Source organism: Coregonus lavaretus (genome assembly GCF_964263955.1).
Source record: "Coregonus lavaretus genome assembly, chromosome: 7".
NCBI lineage: Eukaryota > Metazoa > Chordata > Actinopteri > Salmoniformes > Salmonidae > Coregonus > Coregonus lavaretus.
The window spans coordinates 59,714,134-59,740,408 of record NC_139994.1 but is presented as its reverse complement, the minus strand read 5'-3'; the positions used below and the strand labels follow the sequence as shown (position 1 = coordinate 59,740,408).

The 26,275-nt window shown below is 44.4% G+C and overlaps 2 protein-coding genes across 3 annotated transcripts in view; both read right to left on the bottom strand.

Moving 5' to 3' along the window:
• The window catches only part of LOC311132011 (mitogen-activated protein kinase kinase kinase kinase 2-like), a 30,961-nt gene extending 14,312 nt beyond the window's left edge, over nt 1-16,649 (bottom strand). The window contains exons 1-11 of the mRNA XM_084165179.1: nt 16,542-16,649; nt 8,011-8,068; nt 7,344-7,434; nt 6,731-6,795; nt 6,572-6,627; nt 5,384-5,431; nt 5,208-5,250; nt 4,855-4,927; nt 4,317-4,448; nt 3,653-3,715; nt 3,375-3,456 (exon numbers count right to left, since the gene is read on the bottom strand). Coding sequence (XP_084021305.1) covers nt 3,375-3,456; nt 3,653-3,715; nt 4,317-4,448; nt 4,855-4,927; nt 5,208-5,250; nt 5,384-5,431; nt 6,572-6,627; nt 6,731-6,795; nt 7,344-7,434; nt 8,011-8,068; nt 16,542-16,637 — 807 coding nt within the window. The 5' untranslated portion in view covers nt 16,638-16,649. The remainder of the gene's footprint in view (nt 1-3,374; nt 3,457-3,652; nt 3,716-4,316; nt 4,449-4,854; nt 4,928-5,207; nt 5,251-5,383; nt 5,432-6,571; nt 6,628-6,730; nt 6,796-7,343; nt 7,435-8,010; nt 8,069-16,541) is intronic.
• Nucleotides 16,650-17,158: 509 nt separating this feature from the next.
• LOC311132187 (menin-like) lies at nt 17,159-25,930 on the bottom strand. Of its 2 annotated transcripts, none has more exons than XM_084165407.1 (10): nt 25,859-25,930; nt 24,745-25,267; nt 21,526-21,734; nt 21,193-21,321; nt 20,913-20,953; nt 20,657-20,744; nt 20,364-20,500; nt 19,133-19,259; nt 18,742-18,906; nt 17,159-18,583 (listed from the first exon to the last, which is right to left on the bottom strand). In XM_084165407.1, exons 2-10 carry the CDS (start codon nt 25,178-25,180, stop codon nt 18,065-18,067), a joined length of 1,851 nt encoding a protein of 616 aa, XP_084021533.1. In that variant the 5' UTR covers nt 25,181-25,267; nt 25,859-25,930; the 3' UTR covers nt 17,159-18,064. The 2 variants fall into 2 exon arrangements, with proteins under 2 accessions (XP_084021533.1, XP_084021532.1); XM_084165406.1 differs by having other exon boundaries at nt 21,517-21,734; nt 25,859-25,908.
• Nucleotides 25,931-26,275: the final 345 nt, after the last annotated feature.

Below are 26,275 nucleotides of genomic sequence, written 5' to 3'. Positions count from 1 at the left end.
GAGAACAGTCTATGACTGTTGGGCCTTCCTCTGACACCGCCTGGTATACAGGTGCTGGATGGCAGGAAGCTTGGCCTCAGTGATGTACTGGGCCATACGCACTACCCTCTGTAGCGCCTTATAATCAGATGCCGAGCAGTTGCCATACCAGGCAGTGATGCAACCGGTCAGGATGCTCTCGATGGTGCAGCTGTAGAACTTTCTGAGGATCTGGGGACCCATGCCAAATCTTTTCAGTCTCCTGAGGGGGAAAAGGTGTTGTCGTGCGCTCTTCACAACTGTCTTGGTGTGTTTGGACCATGATAGTTTGTTGGTGATGTGGACACCGAGGACCTTGAAACTCTCAACCCTCTCCACTACAGCCCCATCGATGTGAATGGGGACATGTTTAGCCCTCCTTTTCCTGTAGTCTATGATCATCTCCTTTGTCTTGCTCACGTTGAGGGAGAGGTTGTTGTCAGCACCACAATGCCAGGTCTCTGACCTCTTCCCTATAGGCTGTCTCATCGTTGTCGGTGATCAGGCCTACCACTGTTGTGTCATCAGCAAACTTAATGATGGTGTTGGAGTCGTGCTTGGCCACGCAGTCGTGGGTGAACAGGGAGTACGGGAGGGGACTTAGCACGCACCCCTGAGGGGTCCCCGTGTTGAGGTTCAGCGTTGCAGATGTGTTGTTGCCTACCCTTACCACCTGGAGGCGGTCCGTCAGGAAGTCCATGATCCAGTTGCAGAGGGAGGTGTTCAGTCCCAGGGTCCTTAGCTTAGTGATGAGCTTTGTGGTCACTATGGTGTTGAATGCTGAGCTGTAGTGAATGAACAGCATTCTCACATAGGTGTTCCTAATGTCCATGTGGGAAAGGGCAGTGTGGAGTGTGATTGAGATTGCGTCATATGTGGATCTGTTGGGGCGGTATGCGAATTGGAGTGGGTCTAGGGTTTCCGGGATGATGGTGTTGATGTGAGCCATGACCAGCCTTTCAAAGCACTTCATGGCTACCGACGTGAGTGCTAGGAGGCAGTAGTCATTTAGGCAGGTTACCTTCGCTTTCTTGGTCACAGGGACTATGGTGGTCTGCTTGAAACATGTAGGTATTACAGACTCGGTCAGGGAGAGGTTGAAAATGTCAGTGAAGACACTTGCCAGTTGGTCCGCTCATGCTCTGAGTACATGTCCTGGTAATCTGTCTGGCCCCGCGGCCTTGTGAATGTTAACCTGTTTAAAGGTCTTGCTCACATCGGCTACGGAGAGCGTGATCATACAGTCATCTGGAACAGCTGGTGCTCTCATGCATGCTTCAGTGTTGCTTGCCTCGAAGCGAGCATAAAAGTAATTTAGCTCATCTGGTAGGCTTGCGTCACTTGGCAGCTTGCGGCTGGGTTTCCCTTTGTAGTCCGTAATAGGTTGCAAGCCCTGCCACATCCGACGAGAGTCAGAGCAGGTGTAGCAGGATTCAATCTTAGTCCTGTATTGAAGCTTTGACTGTTTGATGGTTCGTCTGAGGGCATAGCAAGATTTCTTATAAGCATCCGGATTAGTGTCCTGCTCCTTGAAAGCGGCAGCTCTAGCCTTTAGCTCGGTGCAGATGTTGCCTGTAATCCATGGCTTCAGGTTGGGATATGTATGTACGGTCACTGTGGGGACGACATCGTCAATGCACTTATTGATGAAGCCAGTGACTGAGGTGGTATACTCCTCCCGGAACATATTCCAGTCTGTGCTAGCAAAACAGTCCTGTAGCGTAGCATCCGTGTCATCTGACCACTTCCGTATTGAGTGAGTCACTGGTACTTCCTGCTTTAGTTTTTGCTTGTAAACAGGAATCAGGAGGATAGAATTATGGTCAGATTTGCAAAATGGAGGGCGAGGGAGAGCTTTGTATGCGTCTCTGTATATGGAGTAAAGGTGATCTAGAGTTTAATTCCTCTGGTTGCACATGTGACATGCTGGTAGAAATTAGGTAAAACTGATTTAAAGTTTGCCTGCATTAAAGTCCCTGGCCACTAGGCACGCCGCTTCTGGATGAGCATTTTATAAATAAAAATAAATATGCCATTTAGCAGACGCTTTTATCCAAAGCGACTTACAGTCATGCGTGCATACATTTTTGTGTATGGGTGGTCCCGGGGATCGAACCCACTACCTTGGCGTTACAAGCGCCGTGCTCTACCAGCTGAGCTACAGAGGACCACCATTTTCTTGTTTGCTTATGGCCTTATACATTTCGTTGAGTGCGGTCTTAGTGCCAGCATCGGTTTGTTGTGGTAAATAGACGGCTACAAAAAAGATAGATGAAAACTCTCTTGGTAGATAGTGTGGTCTACAGTTTATCATGAGGTACTCTGCCTCAGGCGAGCAATACCTCGATACCTCCTTAATATTAGACATCGCGCACCAGCTATTATTGACAAATAGACACCCACCCCCAGCCCTCGTCTTACCAGACGTAGCTGTTCTGTCCTGCCGATGCACGGAAAACCCAGCCAACTGAATATTATCCGTGTCGTCGTTCAGCCACGACTCGGTGAAACATAAGATATTACAGTTTTTAATGTCCCGTTGGTAGGATAGTCTCGAGCGGAGATCATCCAGTTTATTTTCCAATGATTGCACGTTGGCCAATAGAACGGATGGTAGAGGAGGGTTATCAACTCCCCGACATATTCTCACAAGGCACCCCGATCTCCGCTCCCTGTATTTCTGTCTTTTTTTCACGCGAATGATGGGGATTTGGGCCTGGTCTCAGAGAAGCAGTATATCCTTCGCATCGGACTCTTTAAAGAAAAAATCTTCGTCCAGTTCAAGTTGGGTAATCGCTGTTCTGATATCCAGAAGCTCTTTTCGGTCATAAGAGTTGGTAGTAGCAACATTATGTACAAAATAAGTTACAAACAATGCGAAAAAAACACACAAAATAGCACAGTTGGTTAGGAGCCCGTAAAACGGCAGCCATTCTCCGGCGCCCCCAGAGGCTCTGTCTATAACAATGGGGAGTATTGATTGTCTTTCAGGGGCTGTTCCTTATTGTAAGTCGCTCTGGATAAGAGCGTCTGCTAAATGACGTAAATGTAATGTAAATGTAAATAAACCAGGTGGTTCGAGCTCTGAATGCTGATTGGCTGAAAGCTGTGGTATATCAGACCATATACCACAGGTATGACCAAAAATTCATTTTTACTGTTGTAATTACATTGGTAACCAGTTTATAATAGCAATAAGGTTAACGGCTGTATCCAGGCACTCCGCGTTGCGTCGTACATAAGAACAGCGCTTAGCCGTGGTATATTGGCCATATACCACACCCCCTCGTGCCTTATTGCTTAATTAATAATGCCTCAGGGAAAGAGAGAGTTGAGCAGAGTGCACAGTAGTGTACCTGCAGTAAGGTCTCGGCCGACGGCCTCTTCCTTGGGTTCTTAATGAGGGACATCTTCACGAAGCTCTGGAACCCTGCAGACCTTCAGAGAGAGAGGGGGGGAGGGCGAGAGAGATGAGACAGCAGAAACACATTCACATCCTAGAGGACATGGATGCCTCGTTCAAAGAACAGTCTAGTGTCAGGAGGATGGTTTTAGAGTACAGGTATGGCACGGATGATGCATTGTGAGATGTCTGAATTGTTTTGGGAATACGGTGTAATCATGTTCATCTCACCACTTGGTCTTGTCCTTGAGCCTGGGAGGCTGGAAGCTGCTTTTTGACATCAACATCAAGGCTCTGGAACACAGTTTTAATAGTTTGAAATGTCAACACGGTGGAAAACCTAGCCTGGTTGTAGAGATCTGTTTATAATGTGCTTAAGCCAACTCCTTTGTCATTCGCTGACATGTTTGGCATAACAATGAGCACTACAGAGGGGGTTGTCTGAAGCACAAACACATGTGCTACCAAAGTGTGGGAAATTGTTGAGTCACACACCAAGCTATTATACCATATTGAGGTATGTGGAAAACCCACATAACACATATCTATCTTCATCTCTCTCTCTTTTATCCAACTTTGGTGGATCTAAAGGAGTGAAGGAAAAAGGGATAGAATGGAAACTATTTATTGTTGAGGTTAAGGCTAGAGTCTAGAGGGGATTGGTATGGAGCCAAGTCTGTGTCCCTGTTTCTGCCTGGATATCTGGATCTGTTTCTGCCTGTCTGTGTCTCTGTCTGCCTCTGTCTCTGTCTCTGTTTGTGCCAGTGCCTGTGTCTGTGTCTGTGTCTCTGTCTGTGTCTGTGCCTCTGTATGTCTCTGTCTGTGTCTGTCTCTGTCTGTGTTTGTGTTTGTGTCTGTGTTTGTGCCTGTGCCTGTGCCTGTGTCTGTGTCTCACCTCATAGGGTGGAGGTCAAACATTGGCGGCTGGAGCTCTGCCAGCTCGATGGCCGTGATGCCCACTGCCCAGATGTCACACAGATGGTTGTACCCGCCCTTCTTCTCCACTGCTGCCACCTCCGGTGCCATCCTGGCATGGGTACATAAATACCAGCCAGATGAAATTAGTATTATAATAGTTATAATGCATTGTAAGACTTGTCATGAGCATGTATATAAAATATTATCATTTCATAATGATCCTGAAAGTTGTTCTGTTAGAAGACACATGTATGACTATGACCAGACCAATCAGTGTCTGCATAAAGAACCGACCAATCAGTGTCTGCATAAAGAACCGACCAATCAGTGTCTGCTTAAAGCAGACTAATCAGTGTCTTCATAAAGAACAGACCAATCAGTGTCTGCATAAAGAACAGACCAATCAGTGTCTGCATAAAGAAGTTAACTGATACGGTGAAAGTAAGCAGGAAGTATATATGTTTTCAATTAGAGTCATAACGTTGAAGGTGGTGGTTTGAGTTCAGTTATCTTACCAGTAGGGTGTTCCTATAAAAGACTGCCTCTTGGCTACAGAAGCACTGATCTCTGCAGCAACTCCAAAATCGGCTACAGGGAAACAGAGACAGAGAGTGAGAGACAGCAACTCCAAAATCGGCTACAGGGAAACAGAGACAGAGAGTGAGAGACAGTCTAGTCGCTGAGGGAGACCGAATCCAGAATCCAATATGTCTTATGAGTGGTTTGTTTTTAGCACGCTAGTTAACCTCAACGTTTTCGCAGACAGTGTGTGTGTGTGTGTGTGTGTGTGTGTGTGTGTGTGTGTGTGTGTGTGTGTGTGTGTGTGTGTGTGTGTATGATGGATGGTATAGAATAGATGTTCACTGACCCAGTTTGATGTCTCCTCGTTCTGTGATGAGGATATTCGCTCCCTATAGACAGATGGACACACACACACACACACACACACACACACACACACACACACACACAAGCTCACAAAGATATAAAGACCGAAGAGCCACAGACTGACAACAATAACATACAGCTATGTCAAAATTATACCTTTATGTCCCTATGCATTTTACTTGTCTCATGCAGGTGGTACAAACCCTGTCAAAAAAACAAAACACAGAATCAGCTTGACAAATCTCTCAACCTCATCATTAGCAGAGATGGGCAAAAAAATACAAAATACAATTCCAAAATATCCTAAAGACCAATGTATCAAAATAAAATACAAAATACTTTTGCTAAGTATTGTATTGAATTACAATACATAGAAATAGACCCTATATTATTTTCTATCAAGACTGTTGAAAAGTATTTAGAAAATACAAAATACAGCTCTTTAAAGTATCTTGTTACAAAATACATTGGACTGTAGTTCAGGCCACTGAAAGACAAACTACAAAATAATCAAAAGTAATTGAAATACTAATACTAATTTCAAATAGACGTAACAGAAATACTGCCCATCTCTGCCTACAAGCAGCCTCGTTACTGTTATTTTATTGTTGCTCTTTAATTATTATTTTTCCATTTTTATTTATTTATTGTTTACTTCAGTTTATTTAGTAAATACTTTCTTAACACTTATTTGTTCTTAAAACTGCATTGTTGGTTGAGGGCTTGTAAGTAAGCATTTCACTGTAAGGTCTACACCTGTTGTATTCAGCGCATGTGACAAATATAATTTAATTTGATTTGATTTTATGGAGCCAGTCACAACACAACAGTGAGCAACAAACAGGGCTGGCTCCAGGCATAAGCAACACAACAAACAGGGCTGGCTCCAGGCATAAGCAACATAGCCAGTCACTTAGGGCCCCCGGCCCATAGTGGGCCCCCGACCTCCCCTCCAAAAAAGAATACATATTTTTGGGGAACTCAGTCTAGGTCTCAACTTACTGTTAAGAGTTTTGGTTGTGCATTTGAAATTTGGTTGTGCATCAGAAGTTTTTCACTTGTTTAGCCAGTCACTGACAGTCACTCAATTAGCCATGTCAGCAAAACATTTTTTGATTGGTAGGTTAGTCTAACCAAATCTCCCAAAAGGCTAGAGCTGGCCCTGGCAACAAACACAAACTGCTGACATGAATAAGGGAGGTAATGTTATGTTGCTGTGCTGTGTGTGGTGCCACGAAACTTGATGCATCGCTTTCCTGTGGTTAGAAAGACGTGTGATTATACTGTGACTGTATCCCCCAGTTAGGAAAGTGACAGAGCTCATATCTTATATGACTGACTAACCTGGAGGGTTTCTCTGCAGATGTAGGCTATCTGCTTCTCCTTGAACGGCCCAGTCACTGTGGAAATACCAGTAGAGACCTGAGATTAATGGCACATACAAGGGAGGGTGGAACATCGATGACTTTCAAGTCGGGTAAATTCTGTTTTAGCTGTGCGTACCGTGGTAAATGTCTTGTAACGACCCCCCTCCACAGTACTCCATGCATATCCATAATTTAGTGTTCCTGCAAAAATTAGAGATACACAGTTTTATTATCAGTCTTTTGTCAATGCCTTCTGTTCCTTTGGCTTTCCAGACTAAAAAAGGGTGTTTACATCCAAATATGGATTATAGGTCATTTTTAGACAGATTTCTGAGAACTTGGCTGTAGAGAACTGAGTCGAAGAGTTTTACAATCCAAACAAATCACATTATTATCTGATCTTGAAATGTTACAGAGGTAACGACCCTAAAAAGGAGAAAACCTTGAGCTAAATCAATTTTAAAGTCAGTGACAGTGTGTGTGTGTATGTGTGCGCGTGCATATTGTATGTTTCTCCCTATGTGTTTGTTAGTGACCTCTATCAACAACATAACTTTTTTGTATGTATCAACTTCATTTTGAGCGCTATATTATCTGTGGTGTGGGAGAGAATGTTTCATTCTGTGTCCTAGTAGTGGCTGTTTGAGATAATAGTGGAATTCGACACATCAAAGAACACATCCAAGAACACTCACAATCCAAGGAATTCCATGGATGGACGTGGACTCTCATGAAACTTAAACATGTACCTGTGATAGCTGCCGAAATAGGCCACAATGTTCTTGTGTTTACATTCCTTCATCATAGTGATCTCCTGCTGGATGGATGTGATGTCATCACCTGAACAGAGAGCATGCAGGTCACGTGACCAATCAGAGACACACAGATTTAGGCCATGTATTTCCTGACATCTCAACACTAACACTGATATTAGTACTAGAACTACTACTACTACTACTGCTACTACTGCTACTGCTGCTACTACTGCTACTGCTGCTACTGCTACTACTACTGCTGCTAATACTACTACTACTACTGATACTAGTAATATAACTATTAGTACTACTATTACTACTACTATTCCTACTACTACTACTACTATTGTTGCTACTACTACTACTACGACTGATACTAGTAATAGAACTACTACTATTACTGCTACTAGTAGTACTAGAACTACTACTACTACTGCTACTAGTAGTACTAGACCTACTACTACTACTGCTGCTAGTAGTACTAGAACTACTACTACTACTGCTGCTGCTGCTAATACTAGTAGTAGTTAACTCACTGTATCACACACACAATAGATTGTTTAAAAATAGTTAAGAATAACTACACAAAGTATGCATGAAGGCAAAACATGCAAGAAATTACCCATAATACAGGTCTGACAACACTGAGCTGTTCACTTACCAGGATCCAGTTTTACTATTTTGATGGCTGCCATTGCTGAACTCCTGATGTTGCGAGCCTGAAAGAAAGGGTAATCAAATCAAATAAAATAAAATAAAATTTTATTGGTCACATGCGCCGAATACAACAGGTGCAGACATTACAGTGAAATGCTTACTTACAGCCCTTAACCAACAGTGCATTTATTTTAAACAAAAAAGTAAGAATAAAACAACAACAAAAAAGTGTTGAGAAAAAAAGAGCAGAAGTAAAAAATAAAGTGACAGTAGGGAGGCTATATATACAATAGAATAAAGTGACAGTAGGGAGGCTATATATACAGGGGGGTACCGTTGCATAGTCAATGTGCGGGGGCACCGGCTAGTTGAGGTAGTTGAGGTAATATGTACATGTGGGTAGAGTTAAAGTGACTATGCATAAATACTTAACAGAGTAGCAGCAGCGTAAAAAGGATGGGGTGGGGGGGCAGTGCAAATAGTCCGGGTAGCCATGATTAGCTGTTCAGGAGTCTTATGGCTTGGGGGTAGAAGCTGTTGAGAAGTCTTTTGGACCTAGACTTGGCACTCCGGTACCGCTTGCCGTGCGGTAGCAGAGAGAACAGTCTATGACTAGGGTGACTGGAGTCTTTGACAATTTTGAGGGCCTTCCTCTGACACCGCCTGGTATAGAGGTCCTGGATGGCAGGGAGCTTTGCCCCAGTGATGTACTGGGCCGTACGCACTACCCTCTGTAGTGCCTTGCGGTCAGAGGCCAAGCAGTTGCCATACCAGGCGGTGATGCAACCAGTCAGGATGCTCTCGATGGTGCAGCTGTAGAATTTTTTGAGGATCTGAGGACCCATGCCAAATCTTTTTAGTCTCCTGAGGGGGAATAGGCTTTGTCGTGCCCTCTTCACGACTGTCTTGGTGTGTTTGGACCATGATAGTTCGTTGGTGATGTGGACACCAAGGAACTTGAAGCTCTCAACCTGTTCCACTACAGTAAAGTTAGCTGTGAGTGATTACTAGTGTGAACTTTCCTGTGAACTTTGCTACAGAGTATACAGGCTACAGAACGCCATATATTAGTCAGCACTAGACACCATTAGAGTGGAACAAAACCAACAGTAATCAATGTTTCCTTACGGCTATTGCATCAACTTGCTGATGACTCCTTGCAATTGCTCTATTTACAACAGTCTATTATCTGTTTTCTCTCTAGCTTGTTTCTAAATGAATTTCCATCTCTGTTTGGAGGTCTGCCACATTCCTCACATCACTATAGGAAGCCCTGGGCATCCATCCAAGACCCAAACCCCATAGTCAGCCATCTTGATGATAAAAGACCCAATATTAGTTAGTTCCTGGTTTTCTGGCCCGGCTGGTCACCTGTTATCTCTGACCTTCAGCTTCACCTTGGATTGATACAACAGCAGGAGACAGGGTGTGCTGGATGGTGAGAGGTCTGTTGGTGAGAGGTCTGTTGGTGAGGGTTCTGTTGGTGAGAGGTCTGTTGGTGAGAGGTCTGTTGGTGAGAGGTCTGTTGGTGAGAGGTCTGTTGGTGAGAGGTCTGTTGGTGAGAGGTCTGTCTGTTCTACACAGTCCCAGGGTGCGTCCGAAATAGCACCCTCAAATCAAATTGTATTTGTCACATGCGCCGAATATAACAGGTGTAGACTTTACCGTGAAATGCTTACTTACGAGCCCTTTCCCAACAATGCAGAGTTAAAAAGTAAGAAAATATTTGCAAAATCAAATAAATAAAGGAAATAGTAATACAATAAAATAACTATAAAGAGGCTGCATACAAGGAGTACCGGTACAGAGTCAATGTGCATGGCTACAAGGTAGTTGAGGTAACTGAGGTAATATGTACAGTGGGGGAAAAAAGTATTTAGTCAGCCACCAATTGTGCAAGTTCTCCCACTTAAAAAGATGAGAGAGGCCTGTAATTTTCATCATAGGTACACGTCAACTATGACAGACAAAATGAGGATTTTTTTCCCCAGAAAATCACATTGTTGGATTTTTAATGAATTTATTTGCAAATTATGGTGGAAAATAAGTATTTGGTCAATAACAAAAGTTTCTCAATACTTTGTTATATACCCTTTGTTTGCAATGACACAGGTCAAACGTTTTCACACACTGTTGCTGGTATTTTGGCCCATTCCTCCATGCAGATCTCCTCTAGAGCAGTGATGTTTTGGGGCTGTCGCTGGGCAACATGGACTTTCAACTCCCTCCAAAGATTTTCTATGGGGTTGAGATCTGGAGACTGGCTAGGCCACTCCAGGACCTTGAAATGCTTCTTACGAAGCCACTCCTTCGTTGCCCGGGCGGTGTGTTTGGGATCATTGTCATGCTGAAAGACCCAGCCACGTTTCATCTTCAATGCCCTTGCTGATGGAAGGAGGTTTTCACTCAAAATCTCACGATACATGGCCCCATTCATTCTTTCCTTTACACGGATCAGTCGTCCTGGTCCCTTTGCAGAAAAACAGCCCCAAAGCATGATGTTTCCACCCCCATGCTTCACAGTAGGTATGGTGTTCTTTGGATGCAACTCAGCATTCTTTGTCCTCCAAACACGACGAGTTGAGTTTTTACCAAAAAGTTCTATTTTGGTTTCATCTGACCATATGCCATTCTCCCAATCCTCTTCTGGATCATCCAAATGCACTCTAGCAAACTTCAGACGGACCTGGACATGTACTGGCTTAAGCAGGGGGACACGTCTGGCACTGCAGGATTTGAGTCCCTGGCGGCGTAGTGTGTTACTGATGGTAGGCTTTGTTACTTTGGTCCCAGCTCTCTGCAGGTCATTCACTAGGTCCCCCCATGTGGCTCTGGGATTTTTGCTCACCGTTCTTGTGATCATTTTGACCCCACGGGGTGAGATCTTGCGTGGAGCCCCAGATCGAGGGAGATTATCAGTGGTCTTGTATGTCTTCCATTTCCTAATAATTGCTCCCACAGTTGATTTCTTCAAACCAAGCTGCTTACCTATTGCAGATTCAGTCTTCCCAGCCTGGTGCAGGTCTACAATTTTGTTTCTGGTGTCCTTTGACAGCTCTTTGGTCTTGGCCATAGTGGAGTTTGGAGTGTGACTGTTTGAGGTTGTGGACAGGTGTCTTTTAAACTGATAACAAGTTCAAACAGGTGCCATTAATACAGGTAACGAGTGGAGGACAGAGGAGCCTCTTAAAGAAGAAGTTACAGGTCTGTGAGAGCCAGAAATCTTGCTTGTTTGTAGGTGACCAAATACTTATTTTCCACCATAATTTGCAAATAAATTCATTAAAAATCCTACAATGTGATTTTCTGGATTTTTTTTTCTCATTTTGTCTGTCATAGTTGACGTGTACCTATGATGAAAATTACAGGCCTCTCTCATCTTTTTAAGTGGGAGAACTTGTACAATTGGTGGCTGACTAAATACTTTTTTCCCCCACTGTACATGTAGGTAGAGGTAAAAGTGACTAAGCAGTCAGGATAGATAATAAATAGAGTAGCAGCAGCAGCGTATGTGAAGAGTGTGAAAGAGTATCTAAGTGTGTGTGTCTGTGTGGCGTCAATATGCATGTGTGTACGTACAGTGCATTCGGAAAGTATTCAGAGCCCTTCACTTTTTCCATATTTTGTTACAGCCTTATTCTAAAACACACAATACCCCATCATGACAAATCCAAAACAGATTTTTAGACATTTTGGCAAATGTACTAAAAAAGTAAAAAGTAAAATACCTTATTTACATGTATTCAGACCCTTTGCTATGAGACTAGAAATTGAGCTCAGGTGCATCCTGTTTCCATTGATCATCCTTGAGATGTTTCTACAACTTGATTGGAGTTCAATTGATTGGACATGATTTTGAAAGGCACACGCCTGTCTATATAAGGTCCCACAGTTGACAGTACATGTCAGAGCAAAAACCAAGCCATGAGGTCGAAGGAATTGTCCGTAGAGCTCCGAGACAGGATTGTGTCGAGGAACAGATCTGGGGAAGGGTACCAAAACATTTCTGCAGCATTGAAGGTCCCCAAGAACACAGTGGCCTCCATCATTCTTAAATGGAACAAGTTTTGAACCACCAAGACTCTTCCTAGAGCTGGCCGCCGGGCCAAACTGAGTAATCGGGGGAGAAGGGCCTTGGTCAGGGAGGTGACCAAGAACCTGATGGTCACGCTGACAGAGCTCCAGAGTTCCTCTGTGGAGATGGGAGAACCTTTCAGAAGGACAACCGTCTCTGCAGCACTACACCAATCAAGCCTTTATGGTAGAGTGGCCAGACGGAAGCCACTCCTCAGCAAAAGGCACGACAGCCCACTTGGTTTGCCAAAAGGCATCTAAAGGACTCTCAGACCATGAGCAACAAGATTCTCTGGTCTGATGAAACCAAGATTGAACTCTTTGGCCTGAATGCCAATCGTCACGACTGAAGGAAACCTGGCACCATCCCTACAATGAAGCATGGTGGTGGCAGCATCATGCTGTGGGGAAGTTTTTCAGCGGCAGGGGCTGGGAGACTAGTCAGGATCGAGGGAAAGATGAACGGAGCAAAATACAGAAAGATCCTTGATGAAAACCTGCTCCAGAGCGCTCAGGACCTCAGACTGGGGCGAAGGTTCACCTTCCAACAGGACAACGACCCTAAGCACACAGCCAAGACAGCGCAAGAGTGGCTTTGGGACAAGTCTCTGAATGTCCTTGAGTGGCCCAGCCAGAGCCCGAACTTGAACCCGATTGAACATTTCTGGAGAGACCTGAAAATAGCTGTGCAGCGACTCTCCCCATCCAACCTGACAGAGCTTGAGAGGATCTGCAGAGACGAATGGGAGAAACTCCTCAAATACAGGTGTGTGCAAAGCTTGTATCGTCATACCCAATAAGACTCGAGGCTATAATCGCTGCCAAAGGTGCTTCAACAAAGTACTGAGTAAAGGGTCTGAATATTTATGGGAATGTGATAGTTCCGTTTTTTATTTCTTTATAATTTTGCAAAAATGCCTATAAACCGGTTTTTGCTTTGTCATTATGGGGTATTGTGTGTAGATTGATGAGGGGAAAAAACAATTGTATACATTTTAGAATAAGGCTGTAGTGTAACAAAATGTGGGGAAATGTTGTGTGTGTGTGAGCGTATGTAGTGTGTGAGTGTGTGTGTGTGTTGGTGTGTCAGTGTAGTATGTGTGAGTGTGTGGGTAGAGTCCAGTGAGTGTGCATAGAGCCAGTGCAAGAATGTCATTTCAAAGAAAAAGGGTGTCAATGCAAATAGTCTGGGTAGCCATTTGATTAACTGTTCAGCAGTCTTGTGGCTTTGGGGTAGAAGCTTTTTCAGGAGCCTTTTGGTTCCAGACTTGGCACTCTGGTACAGCTTGCCGTGCGGTAGCATAAAGAAGAGTCTATGACTTGAGTTGCTGGAGACCATTTTTAGGGCCTGGATGGCAAGGAGCTCATCCCCAGTTATGTACTGGGCCGTACACATTACCCTCTGTAGCGCCTTGTGGTCGGACGCCAAGCAGTTGCCATACGAAGCGGTGATGCAGCCAGTCAAGATGCTCTCAATGGTGCAACTGTATAACTTTTTGAGAATCTGAGGGCCCATGACAAATCTTTTCAGCCTCCTGAGGGGGAAGAGGCGTTGTCATGTCCTCTTCACGACTATGTTGGTGTGTTTGGACAATGATAGGTCCTTAGTGATGTGGACACCGAGGAACTTGAAGCTCTCCAGGGTGTCTGGGATGATGGTGTTGATGTGAGCCATGAACAGCATTTCAAAGCATTTCATGGCCACAGATGTGAGTGCTACGGGACAATAGTCATTTAGACAGGTTACCTTGGCGTTCTTGGCCACAGGGACTATAGTGGTCTGCTTGAAACATGTAGGTATTACAGACTGGGTCAGGGAGAGGTTGAAAATGTTAGTGAAGACACTTGCCAGCTGGTCAGTGCATGCTCTGAGTATGCGTCCTGGTAAATCCATCCGCCCTTGTGAATGTTAACCTGTTTAAAGGTCTTACTCACATCGGCTACGGTGAGTTTGATCACAGAGTAATCCGGAACAGCTGGTGCTCTCATGCATGGTTCAGTGCATAGAAGGTTTTTAGTTCGTCTGGTAGGCTTGCGTCACTGGACAGCTCGCGGCTGGGTTTCCCTTTGTAATCCGTGATAGTTTGCAAGCCCTGCCACCTCCAATGAGCATCAAAGCCGGTGTAGTAGGATTTGATCTTGGTCCTGTATTGACGCTTATGACAGACCTAGAGCCTTAAGTGTCAAGGTCAGCGACATGGTTTATATTGGGACATCAGCCGTTACGTAAGAAGTGCTGAGGGAAAAGTCCCTGCTTTTGAATCCAAAGGATGTTGTTTACAACGTCCATCATTTCCTCCTGGTTTATCCTGTAAATATGTATTGCTCCCATTCTTTCAGAAAGGTCAAACGTTGAAGTGAAGTCAGGTTTTAAGGTCCTTTGCTCTACCTATTAAAAACAAGCATAGAATCAGCCTAAGGGCCATCAGGTTGCCTGTAAACAAAACCTGATGCTTGGCTACACCGAATTCCTGTTTTTTCCCCCACTGTTATACCAGAGCACTTCCTGTGACTAAAGTGACAGTAATGTCTCTTTAAGGTTCGTCACTGGCCAGCCTGAAATAACAGTTTGTTGTGGGATAGAGTTACAGACAATGGGAATGAAAAGAAAACTTCACCACCACTTTGATCAAGGTTCCAAAAGTTCATTCTCACAAAGCTTGATTGAATCAGAGTGGAAATTACATACAACAAAAACACAGAGCTTTTCCGTATTATCATTTCAGATGCGTGTTGCATTAAACTGGCCTCAAACCATTAATGATATTCAGTGAGAGATAGATAGGCCCACAACTGCAGCAACAGCCCAAATGGTTGTGTGTGTGTGTGTGTGTGTGTGTGTGTGTGTGTGTGTGTGTGACTGAGCTATACAGTGCTGCTGCTGGTTTGTGAAACGTTTTTCTGTTTTGTGGGTTTCCCCCACCATCGAACCTCAGGCAATCTCAGTCAGGTCATAACAAGTATATAAATATGAATGTAAGTACGTACACCTCATCCACACCAGAATACAAGACAAAAGGAACTATTCACTCATAAAAGAAACCACCTAATGGGGTCTTTGCGATTATCAGGAAAGTAGCTAGAAGTTTCGTGGATCTTGTGAACAATGGTCACCTTGAATGTTCACACAGTCAGAGAGCCCACTAGGTCACAGGGCCAGTGGTTTGACCCCTGACCTCCAGGCAGCTACACTAAGGCTGGAGAAACAGAACAGTGGAGGAGAAGAGGAGTACGGTGAGGTAGTGGGAGGTGACAACAGGCCATTGTCTGTGGGACAGTAACAGTTTCCTCATTCACAGCAGGCAGGCAGGCAGGCACAGCCCGGGCATGTCGCTAAGGCATGACAGCCATTGGCAGGGGTGCACATTACATAACTTTGAGACTGAGAGAAACAAAGTACATTTCTAAGGGATATTTTGAATTGTTCATAAATCATTAGCCCAAAAGTGAACATAATTGTGTTTTAAAGTAAATGTTGTCCATTGTGTGTCTGTTTACATTTGTAGCTTATTGGATAGGAAATGTTTCGGGTAGGGGAGGAGAGGCACACAACGATTTGAGTCTGTCTCTCTCGCAGGATGCATGAATGAGACTTTCAGGGTGGGATTACAGGATGTTTGTTTCCTGCAGCTCAAATCACCAAGTCAAAATAGAAGAGACTGATCGAAAAAGACCTTTCAACAAATTAGGCGTCGATAGCCAAGATACATAAAACAGTGCTGATAAAAGTCACAGTGCCCTTCAGACTTGAAATCTTGTAGCATCCACCTGACTTAAAAGGTGATCTATGAAACAGGCTATTCTTCTGTCACAATAGCAGCAAGGAATAAAGGTATTGCTGAGAGCTTTTTAGTACTGCTGAGAGGAGAGCTAATAAAATGTGTATAGCAGGTCTAATACAACGGAATGGAATGTCTTGAGCCCTTTTAAATGTTCCTTTAAGGGTACTGATGGATGTTGGACTAAAAGGCCAGCCCGGACGCCATCCCAGCCTGATTATGAATACTGATCAGCAGAAGAACTACTACTGCCAGTGGTATGGGCATTATAGGCACCGAGCATCATTAACATGTGGGCACGTACTGTATCTCTCCTATACCCGCATTATTCTCAAATAGCGGTAGGCAGGGGCGCCATATGGCCAACCTTACCTGCATATCCCTTATTATATGTTGTGGTAATAAATACAGTTTGACATTGTAGCCTATATTATGTTAATTCGTGCGTAAAAGTTTGATTACATTTGAGAGAAAGGACACATTGATAAAAAAGTATGGTAGCTTTTCTATGCAGTTTTAAATTTGTAACCTGTCAACATAAAGTCCAACAATATTTCAAACAGCTAGGCTACGTGACTTGACAAGTCAACCGCGCAACAACCTAACCCATATGGAGCCTATTAAAACGCATATGTGTGCTTGTCTCCAAGCCGAGCTGACATTTTACCCACTCAGGACTCACCTTGAACACGTCTCCGTACGTGCCAGTCCCAATACGATGAATTAACTCGTAATCATTCAACGGGTCCAAAAACGAGACTCCAATAGTGGTATCCATGCTTGCAGACTGAACTGCGTCTGGTCTCTCACGCACGTTTCTATTCACTCATGATAACAATACATACAGCGAATCAACCACTGGACGCGCGGTATAGTTGCAGTAAACCCTGGAGCGCAATACTACACCACGATTCTTCTGACAGACAAATATATCTAATAGCCTGACACAGTATAGGTATTGATTAGGTCACCAGACACCACAAATGTCACTCTTCTTTCCAGTCATTCATCTTATTCTAGCCAAACCACACCTGGGGTTTTAGGCTGGGTTTCTGTATAAGCGCTTTGTGACATCTGCGGATGTTAAAAAGTGCTTTATAAATACATTTGATTGATTAGGCACCGTCGTGTATCCAAGTCAAGTGATCAAATCCCAAATCTTATAATATTTTCGCATGACATAATTTTCCAGCTCAGGAAAGCAGACTAGCAGATGCACACTGTACATCCCAGACATCTATGAATACGGCATTATGACATGTGAAACAGTATTTCCATTTATTCAAAAGAGAAAGGGTATCATATTTCAACTTATTTTATTATCTGCAGATAAAAAATAAAAAAAAGTTATCAAGCAAAATACTACTGTGTGTAGCTAGCTGGGACACCTACAACAATCCCCTTTAAACAGTGTGTGGTCTTTCTGGTCACTTTCTATTGCAGTTCTGGCTATTCTCAAAACTAAAGGCTACCTAAATTAGAAATAAAAGGCAAAATATAAGGCAACAAATAGCTAGCATAAAGAGACAACGTAACAGAGTTGGACATTGTTACACAGTAATAGTCAGAATCACTTCCAGGGATTTCAATCAAAAATATGAAAATTAAGATTCAAGGGCAGAAAATACAGAATGGAATTCAGACTGCTTTCTAACAGAGCAATTCCCCCATCCCAAAACATGTTCAGGGACAGGGTGTTTTCACCATTACTTTGGCTTTACAGCACTTCTACACATAAGTCAGTGAGAACTCAAGAGTTGATGTGCACTACTGTCCAATAGATCCACACAAAGTGACAGCAATTGAATGTTTTAACGGCCTATGACACACAATCATTATTGAATCACAAGATTAAAAAGAACGACTTGATCAACAATTCTGTTCAAACTTGATTAAAGTGACTACCTCCACATGTACACGTGTGTCATGTGCTTACCGACCTTCTTATGACCTTATCAGGGCTTATGATATGATTGCTAAAATAAACTCAGCAAATCGCAGATGCAGCAGTTTTGTTTGTATTGCCTTGCCTCTCACAGTCGGTCCTACAGACAGTCTCCCTTCGTTTTTCTCCCAATGGAGAGAAACTCTAGCCTGGTTCACAGATCTGTTTGTGTGGTATAGACAACTCCCATGACAATGGCCATAAGAGTTGGCTATACAACACAACCAGACCTGGGAACCATGCTAGAGAAAGTCCTCCTTCTACAGAGATTTGCGCTGGCGCTTCATGAATGACATGGTGTAGTCTCCCGACGGCGTGCTCTTCTGCCTCTTCATTTGCACCTGTGACTGGGCGGTGAGCTGCAGCTTGATGGCGCTGGAGTTGATCTTGGCTGCAGACAGCAGCTCCTTCATGCCTTTCATCTTCTTGCTCTGGAAGGCCACCAGGGGACCCACGCTGGGGGAGGGCAGCTGTTGGGCAGGAGAGGGCACCGGGCTGGGGGACTTGGCCTTGCCTTCTGGGTCTCCGCCGCGGAGCCCTGAGGAGCGACGCCGCGTCCCGCCCTCGCCACCTATTTTCTTGGCCTGGGCGGGCTGGGTTGGTGGTGGGACAGGGGTGGTGGTGGTGGGGGTGGATTGGGTAGGAGGGGAAGCTTGGTCTTCCAGTTTGGACTCGCGTCTCGGGCCACGTCTTCGCCCCTCGCGGGGGTCCTCGCTGGATTGGTCGTCGTCGTCCTGGGGCTCCGGCTCTTTGGTGATGATTGACACTTTTTGACGGATCTGTGGAGGATGTAACAGTGAACAAGGATATAATAAGTGTTTTAAAGGGATGTTCCAGGTTTGTGGGTTAAATAGGTTCTATTTTGAGGGGAATATCCCTTTAAAGTGAATAGGGTTGACTTTAAAGGGATAGTTCAGGCTTGTGGTGGTGTGATTACCTGTGCGTCAAAGCGACTGAGGGACTGGACCAGGTAGGTGGCCCAGCCCACGTGGAGGACGGGGGTGGGGCTTCCCTCCTCCCACTTACAGATACCGTCATAGAACCGCAACAGGTGGGCAAAGCATTCTGGGTCCTGGAGGGCCGAGGCCTGTATGGGCTGGTCCTGAGGTAGAGAGAGAGAGAGGTACAGAGGTAGAGAGAGAGAGGTAGAGAGAGAAACGAATGGAAATACAAAGGAAATTAGCAGAGAATAGATAGAGGGGGAAGTTAGATGAAAGGGGTCCATTCAATACATCAATGAAAGACATTAGCTGTAATATGAGCTATTATTAATGCATCACTCTGGGACATGAGATTAAACTGAGATGTAAAATTCCACTAGTAATGACCTTTTCTCCTCCTTCCCCTCCGCTCTCAGCAGCTGCAGCCGTCTCCTTCAGCAGGGTGGGGATGACGTCGTTGGCGATGTCGAAAAACTCCTTATAGATCTCTTCGTCCTCGCGAAAGTAGTTGTAGCTGGGGGGAGGGGGGGGGGGAACAAGTACACAGTTGAGATCATCACACATTGTTATAAAGCTCACGAGGTGGGATTTTTCTTTCTTTTTTTAAGTGTCAGTTCGTGATGACCTTTCATTAATTAAATAGTAATGTTATTCATTTATTTTCCACGTACGCAGTAAAAGGGATATTAAAAGGTGTGAACACTTGTATCTCTTCTTTTTGGCAGAAAACCAAAAACATGATAGAAAATACTCAAAAACGTCATGTTATGTATATGTTTGTAGATCACACGCCATGTTCCTTGTTGTCGTGACAGCAAGCGGAGGGAGCCGAGACTGAAGAACAATGGGTGAAACAGGAAAGGCAGAGAGGTAAAGAAGTGTCGAGAGAGGAGAGGGAATGTACTGACTTGGCACTCTGCGCGTGCCTGGTGCACATATCCTAGAGGAGACGGAGAGACAGACAGAGAGAGAAAGAAACGGGCGGAATCGGCCCGTCGCCTGTTCCCTGTGATTGGGTCGGTCAGTATTTTTAGCCCTGGCAGGCTGATGAACAGTGTTTAAGTGCGAGTAAAGTGCAGGTTTACAGCCCCACGAGGACCAGAGCCAACGCTGGAGGGAAGTTCCCTGCGATCGTATTTAGGCTACCCACACCCTGTTAGTCAGACTAAATTATGCCCCTAGAATATGTGCATGCAATATAATGAGTATAATGTCATAAAATCTCAAGCTAGCCTGAAATGACAATGTCATTTAATGAGGTAACTAACACCCTAACATTACAGCGAGGCATCTGCTGCCCTCTGCTGTCAGAAAGGTGAAACAGCAACTGGTGTAAATTGTCACTGCGTACCTCAGCAAGAGATGGTCAACAGGCTTTGCCTCAGCATCCATGGTTTCAATAATAATGTAATAATAATTTGTATCTTTTATAGCTCTTTTCATTACATAAAGAATCAATAAGGCATTACGTTAGCGAAGGGACACTTAAACGAATGATGCCAAAGGTTATTTCTCTGGGCCAAACATACGTTTTACCGTAAGACACAGATAGTTGACACAGAGCAGCAGTGTAAGGCGCATAGAGAAGGCAGCTAGGCTAGTTGCTCCAGTAACATACTCCTGCATGACCTGTGCAGCCTCGGCCCAGGCCCCCAGTGCCTCCCGGACCTCCCCGGACCTGTAGTGGTAGCCAGCCAGGTACATGAAGGGGTAGATGTGCTCGTTGTTGTAGTACTTCTTAGCAGAGTTCACAGCCTGGAAACAAAACACACATACATGCAAGGTATGAATTACTCCTCAAATGTGCCAATGAAATTATCTCTCATAAATTATTTTGTTAAGACGACATTTCAGTCAAAATGTCACAGCTTGTTGTAGTTTCAATGTTGGTGTACAGAGCCACAAACTCACTTTAAGGTGGATGGTGTGTGGGTTCTCTTTGCCAGGGATGGGCTCCTGGTCCTCCAGGTCTGCCAAGGTTCCCATGGCCATGGGGTATCTGTGGCACGGCAAGGGAAAAGAGCGAGTTGGTTGATACGACAGAATAGTAACATGCTTACAACAGAAAATAATTAATTTGGATGTAACCAAGAGGCATTTTCACCACAACACTTCAAAACAATTGAGTCTTTCAGCAAGCTTTTGAAATGTACCAAAAAAGTATCACCTTTCCAGGTCTCCTCGCTCATAGAGCAGCCATAGAAGCCTCTGTGTAGGAAAAAGATCAGAGAGAGAGACAGACAGACAGATCAGAGAGAGAGACAGAGGACAACACAGAGTAGCATTTGAGGTAAATATAAACTACTGTTCCAGCCAGCTTGATGTCTTGGTCTTTGATGATGCCAACAGGTGTGTTTCAGGTGAAACTCCCCCCTTACAATATTCATTATATCACACTTACTATCCCCAATGTGCTAGTGTACATCTAGTACTGATGGTGGTCTGACCTGTTGAAGCTGTAGCATCTCAGAGCTGTCAGTGTGCAGGTCCAGTGAGGGGTTGATGGCACACACCATGAAGGCCACCTCCATGTTCCTGTTACACTTCATATAGGAGCCCTTCAGGTACAGCCAGCTCTGGGGGACAGGGGAGAGATGGGGGTTAGGGTTGAGAGGTGTTGTACTGTGTTTACAAGTTCAAGGTGAGAGGAGTGTGTGTGTGTGTTGAACAGCAGTTCTATGTAGTTGATATGTAGCTATATTAAAAAGGTGTGTGAGAGCGCATGTTATTATAATGTCATGTTTCTGCAAGGAGTGGAAATATCTCTGTACCTTACTTACCCTCTCACCGACACCGGCGGCAACTGTCTGCCCCCTCCGGTCCTCGTTGCCCTTGCCGTGCCAGGTGACCTCGGCTGTCTCCTCTCCGTTCTTGCCAAAGATGACCCAGGCGTGGTCCTCGGACAGGGCCAGGTGCACGTCCCGCAGCCCCAGAACCTGGCACGCTGCCACCACCGCAAACGCCACCCCCGAGCTATCCAGCTTTGTGCCTGTTCGAATTAAAGAAAAGTAATAGGTTTGAGTTAGTAATAGCATTACCCTCCTTCAGACAAAACTTATTTGTATTTTTGCATAACTATACAACATGCTTCCTTTTTGTGAACAATTGTTTTTATTGGGTCACAAGGGCAATACAAATCACAAATAAAACATGACACTTTTACCGTAAAAAAATAAAAAATAATAATAATAATAATAATACTTACACACCCTCCCACCCACACCTATTCGAAACATACCCCTGGCGGCCCCACCCTATCCCCAACCCATATTATATAAAAGTATATATATATATACACAGTGAGGGGGAAAAGTATTTGATCCCCTGCTGATTTTGTACATTTGCCCACTGACAAAGAAATTATCAGTCTATAATTTTAATGGTAGGTTTATTTGAACAGTGAGAGACAGAATAACAACAACAAAAATTAATTAGGGAAATAAGTATTTGACCCCCTCTCAATCAGAAAGATTTCTGGCTCCAAGGTGTCTTTTATACAGGTAACGAGCTGAGATTAGGAGCACACACTTAAAGGGAGTGCTCCTAATCTCAGCTTGTTACCTGTATAAAAGACACCTGTCCACAGAAGCAATCAATCAGATTCCAAACTCTCCACCATGGCCAAGACCAAAGAGCTCTCCAAGGATGTCAGGGACAAGATTGTAGACCTACACAAGGCTGGAATGGGCTACAAGACCATCGCCAAGCAGCTTGGTGAGGTGACAACAGTTGGTGCGATTATTCGCAAATGGAAGAAACACAAAATAACTGTCAATCTCCCTCGGCCTGGGGCTCCATGCAAGATCTCACCTCGTGGAGTTGCAATGATCATGAGAACGGTGAGGAATCAGCCCAGAACTACACGGGAGGATCTTGTCAGTGATCTCAAGGCAGCTGGGACCATAGTCACCAAGAAAACAATTGGTAACACACTACGCCGTGAAGGACTGAAATCCTGCAGCGCCCACAAGGTCCCCCTGCTCATGAAAGCACATATACAGGGCCGTCTGAAGTTTGCCAATGAACATCTGAATGATTCAGAGGAGAACTGGGTGAAAGTGTTGTGGTCAGATGAGACCAAAATCGAGCTCTTTGGCATCAACTCAACTCGCTGTGTTTGGAGGAGGTGGAATGCTGCCTATGACCCCAAGAACATCATCCCCACCGTCAAACATGGAGGTGGAAACATTATGCTTTGGGGGTGTTTTTCTGCTAAGGGAACAGGACAACTTCACCGCATCAAAGGGATGATGGACGGGGCCAAATCTTGGGTGAGAACCTCCTTCCCTCAGCCAGGGCATTGAAAATGAGTTGTGGATGGGTTTTCCAGCATGACAATGACCCAAAACACACAGCCAAGGCAACAAAGGAGTGGCTCAAGAAGAAGCACATTAAAGGTCCTGGAGTGGCCTAGCCAGTCTCCAGATCTTAATCCCATAGAAAATCTGTGGAGGGAGCTGAAGGTTCGAGTTGCCAAACGTCAGCCTCGAAACCTTAATGACTTGGAGAAGATCTGCAAAGAGGAGTGGAACAAAATCCCTCCTGAGATGTGTGCAAACCTGGTGGCCAACTACAAGAAACATCTGACCTCTGTGATTGCCAACAAGGGTTTTGCCACCAAGTACTAAGTAATGTTTTGCAGAGGGGTCAAATACTTATTACCCTCATTTAAATGCAAATCAATTTATAACATTTTTGACATGCGTTTTTCTGGATTTTGTTGTTGTTATTCTGTCTCTCACTGTTCAAATAAACCTACCATTAAAATTACAGACTGATCAGGTCTTTGTCAGTGTGAAAACGTACAAAATCAGCAGGGGATCAAATACTTTTTTCCCTCACTGTATATATATATATATATATATATATATATATATATATATATATATATATATATTAGGGGTGTAACGATTCGTTTTAACAACGATTCGATTTGTATCACGATTCGTGGTTGTCGATACGATTCAAGGACGATATTGGTTCATTTAGAACGATACGATCCGAAACGATTCAGTGACTTGAAATCGATTCAGTAACCTTTTAGCCAAAAATTCAACCAGTGTGACTGAAATAAATACCTGGATACTGGACAGTGCAGGTGAAGTTTCCTAGATTCCTGTTTCTTGTAAGGACCGCAATGGTGGCTTGATAATTTCTCGCTCGTCGGCTTCTCCTCTGTCGTCCGCCATGCTATGTTTTGTTCTCTTTGCGCCTTTGCGCTGCTGCTGGCGCGGGGCGATGACGTCACGGATAGGCAGACTGAATCGAGTAATGTTTAAAGCCTTTATCATTAAAAGTGCTAAGAAAAAACATCCATATAAAGTCTGACGTGCTTAAATCCAATGGGTTATTTCCTAGTATCGATACAATCGATTTATTACATTTTAAAACGATGTTAGATTGATATATGTTGTCCAAAAGGCCAACTCGCCGAGCACAGATCGATGTAGTTGGATCATAGGAATATAAAAATCGATACATCGATGTAGTAGATGGATCGTTACACCCCTAATATATATATAGAAATAAATATTTACATTTTTTAAATGTTTTAGTCATTTAGCAGACGCTCTTATCCAGAGCGACTTACAGTTAGTGAATACATATTTTTTTATATATTTTTTTATACTGGCCCCCCGTGGGAATCGAACCCACAACCCTGGCGTTGCAAACGCCATGCTCTATCAACTGAGCTACATCCCTGCCGGCCATTCCCTCCCCTACCCTGGACGACACTGGGCCAATTGTGCGCCGCCCATGAGTCTCCCGGTCGCGGCCGGCTGCGACAGAGCCTGGATACGAACCAGGATCTCTAGTGGCACAGTTAGCACTGCGATGCAGTGCCTTAGACCACTGCGCCACTCAGGAGTACATGTTTCCTAAGAAATACTGTTAGCGATGCAATACCTCATCATATTCTATATACCTTATCACATTCATCATAGAATATGATGTATGATATGATCACCTATGTACCCACATAATACCCCAACCCCTACCAGTGATGAGACTGAAGAGGGACTGGATGTGGGCACGGTCCTTAAAGTAGGAACGGCTCAGGCTGTTCCAGATGACGTCAGACACCTTCTTCACCAGTTCCCTGCTGGATCCGCCGGATGGGCTGCGGTACTGGGATAGATCCACTGCGCCCCGGATCTGGGCAGTGAAACGCTCACGTAGGGCTGACAGCATCCCTAACTCCACTGTGGGGAAGCAGGAGTTTGGACAGTCTGGCTCCAGCGGCTCGAAGCGCACCCCCGGGACGTTTATTGGTATGACCCGGTTCACAGCCAGGAAGTGTTCAACGAAGCCCAGGACCAATGAGAGAAGGGCCAGGTCCGGTTCGGGTTTACGGAGCTCCGCGTCGAACAGCGCGACCACACCATCAATCCCCTTTAGGGGAAAGTGTTTCTTCTGGGCTGAGTGCAGTCCCATGTTGACCCCTCTCCTCCGCCACAGCTCGCAGTCACTCACTAGGCTGGTGTGTCTTCTCCACTCTCAGCTGCAGTGATGTCATAGGGGCTGGACGACAGCAAAGTGGAAATCAGTACCAGCACACACTTATGCTGTATTTTCCCCTAACATTCAAAGGCCTTTGTATGGCTTCTTTCACTTTGTGGAAAACAACTGAGTATGCTGACTAGAGTGGGCGTGGCACAAGGATCCATGTATTACGCAAAATATGTTAAAAAAGGTTAAACTAATACTGGAAACAAATATTGTTATCTGATACAAAACTGGGATAACTAGCTATGAACAATGCTTTAAAATAATACAATTACAGATAATAGCAAGATAGTTTAAATGGTTCGCTAAAATTTCACCACCCCACACAAGATCGGAAAATTAAGAATAAACTAAGATACATTTTTGGTCAAGACCAAACACGCAGGTTGAGGAAATTGATTGACTGGCAGGTGCAGCTAGCAACAATATGCAAATAGGCTATGCAATATGCCTAAGCAAGCAAGCTATGCTAGCAGTTAACATGCAAAAATGTACAACTACATGAAAATACAACTATTATGTGTATTTCAATCGATTTACAAACATTCCCGAACTCATAGCCCGCTCGTAAGCTCATTAATATTTCAAAAGAAACCTAATACGCACCCGTTAGTTCAATGCTACACCCACATGTTTTTGTTTGTACCTTGCTTTTGCCGCGCAGTTCTATGACTGTGTTCGGTCTGTTCAAACGTGTCAGAAATTTGGCGCGTCTTCACAAAGCTACCAACAACGCAGACTATTGCTCAGTCGAAGATTAGGCAGTTCAGAGTATTTGCAGCTCTACTAAGCTGCGAACCTAGCGCTCAGTTTAAATCTGTTTGAACAAGCCCCCTTGTGTCCTTCCTTATTGACTGAACAGATGCATGTATGGAGATGTAGTTCAACTTTGCACCATTGTTGCCAAAACGTCCTAAAAAGAGGACAACATAACGCGATATTGATACATTGATGGGCAAGTCTAGTGATAAACATTACATAATGAAAAAGACGCGTGTACACCCCCCATGTGAAATGTCTTGC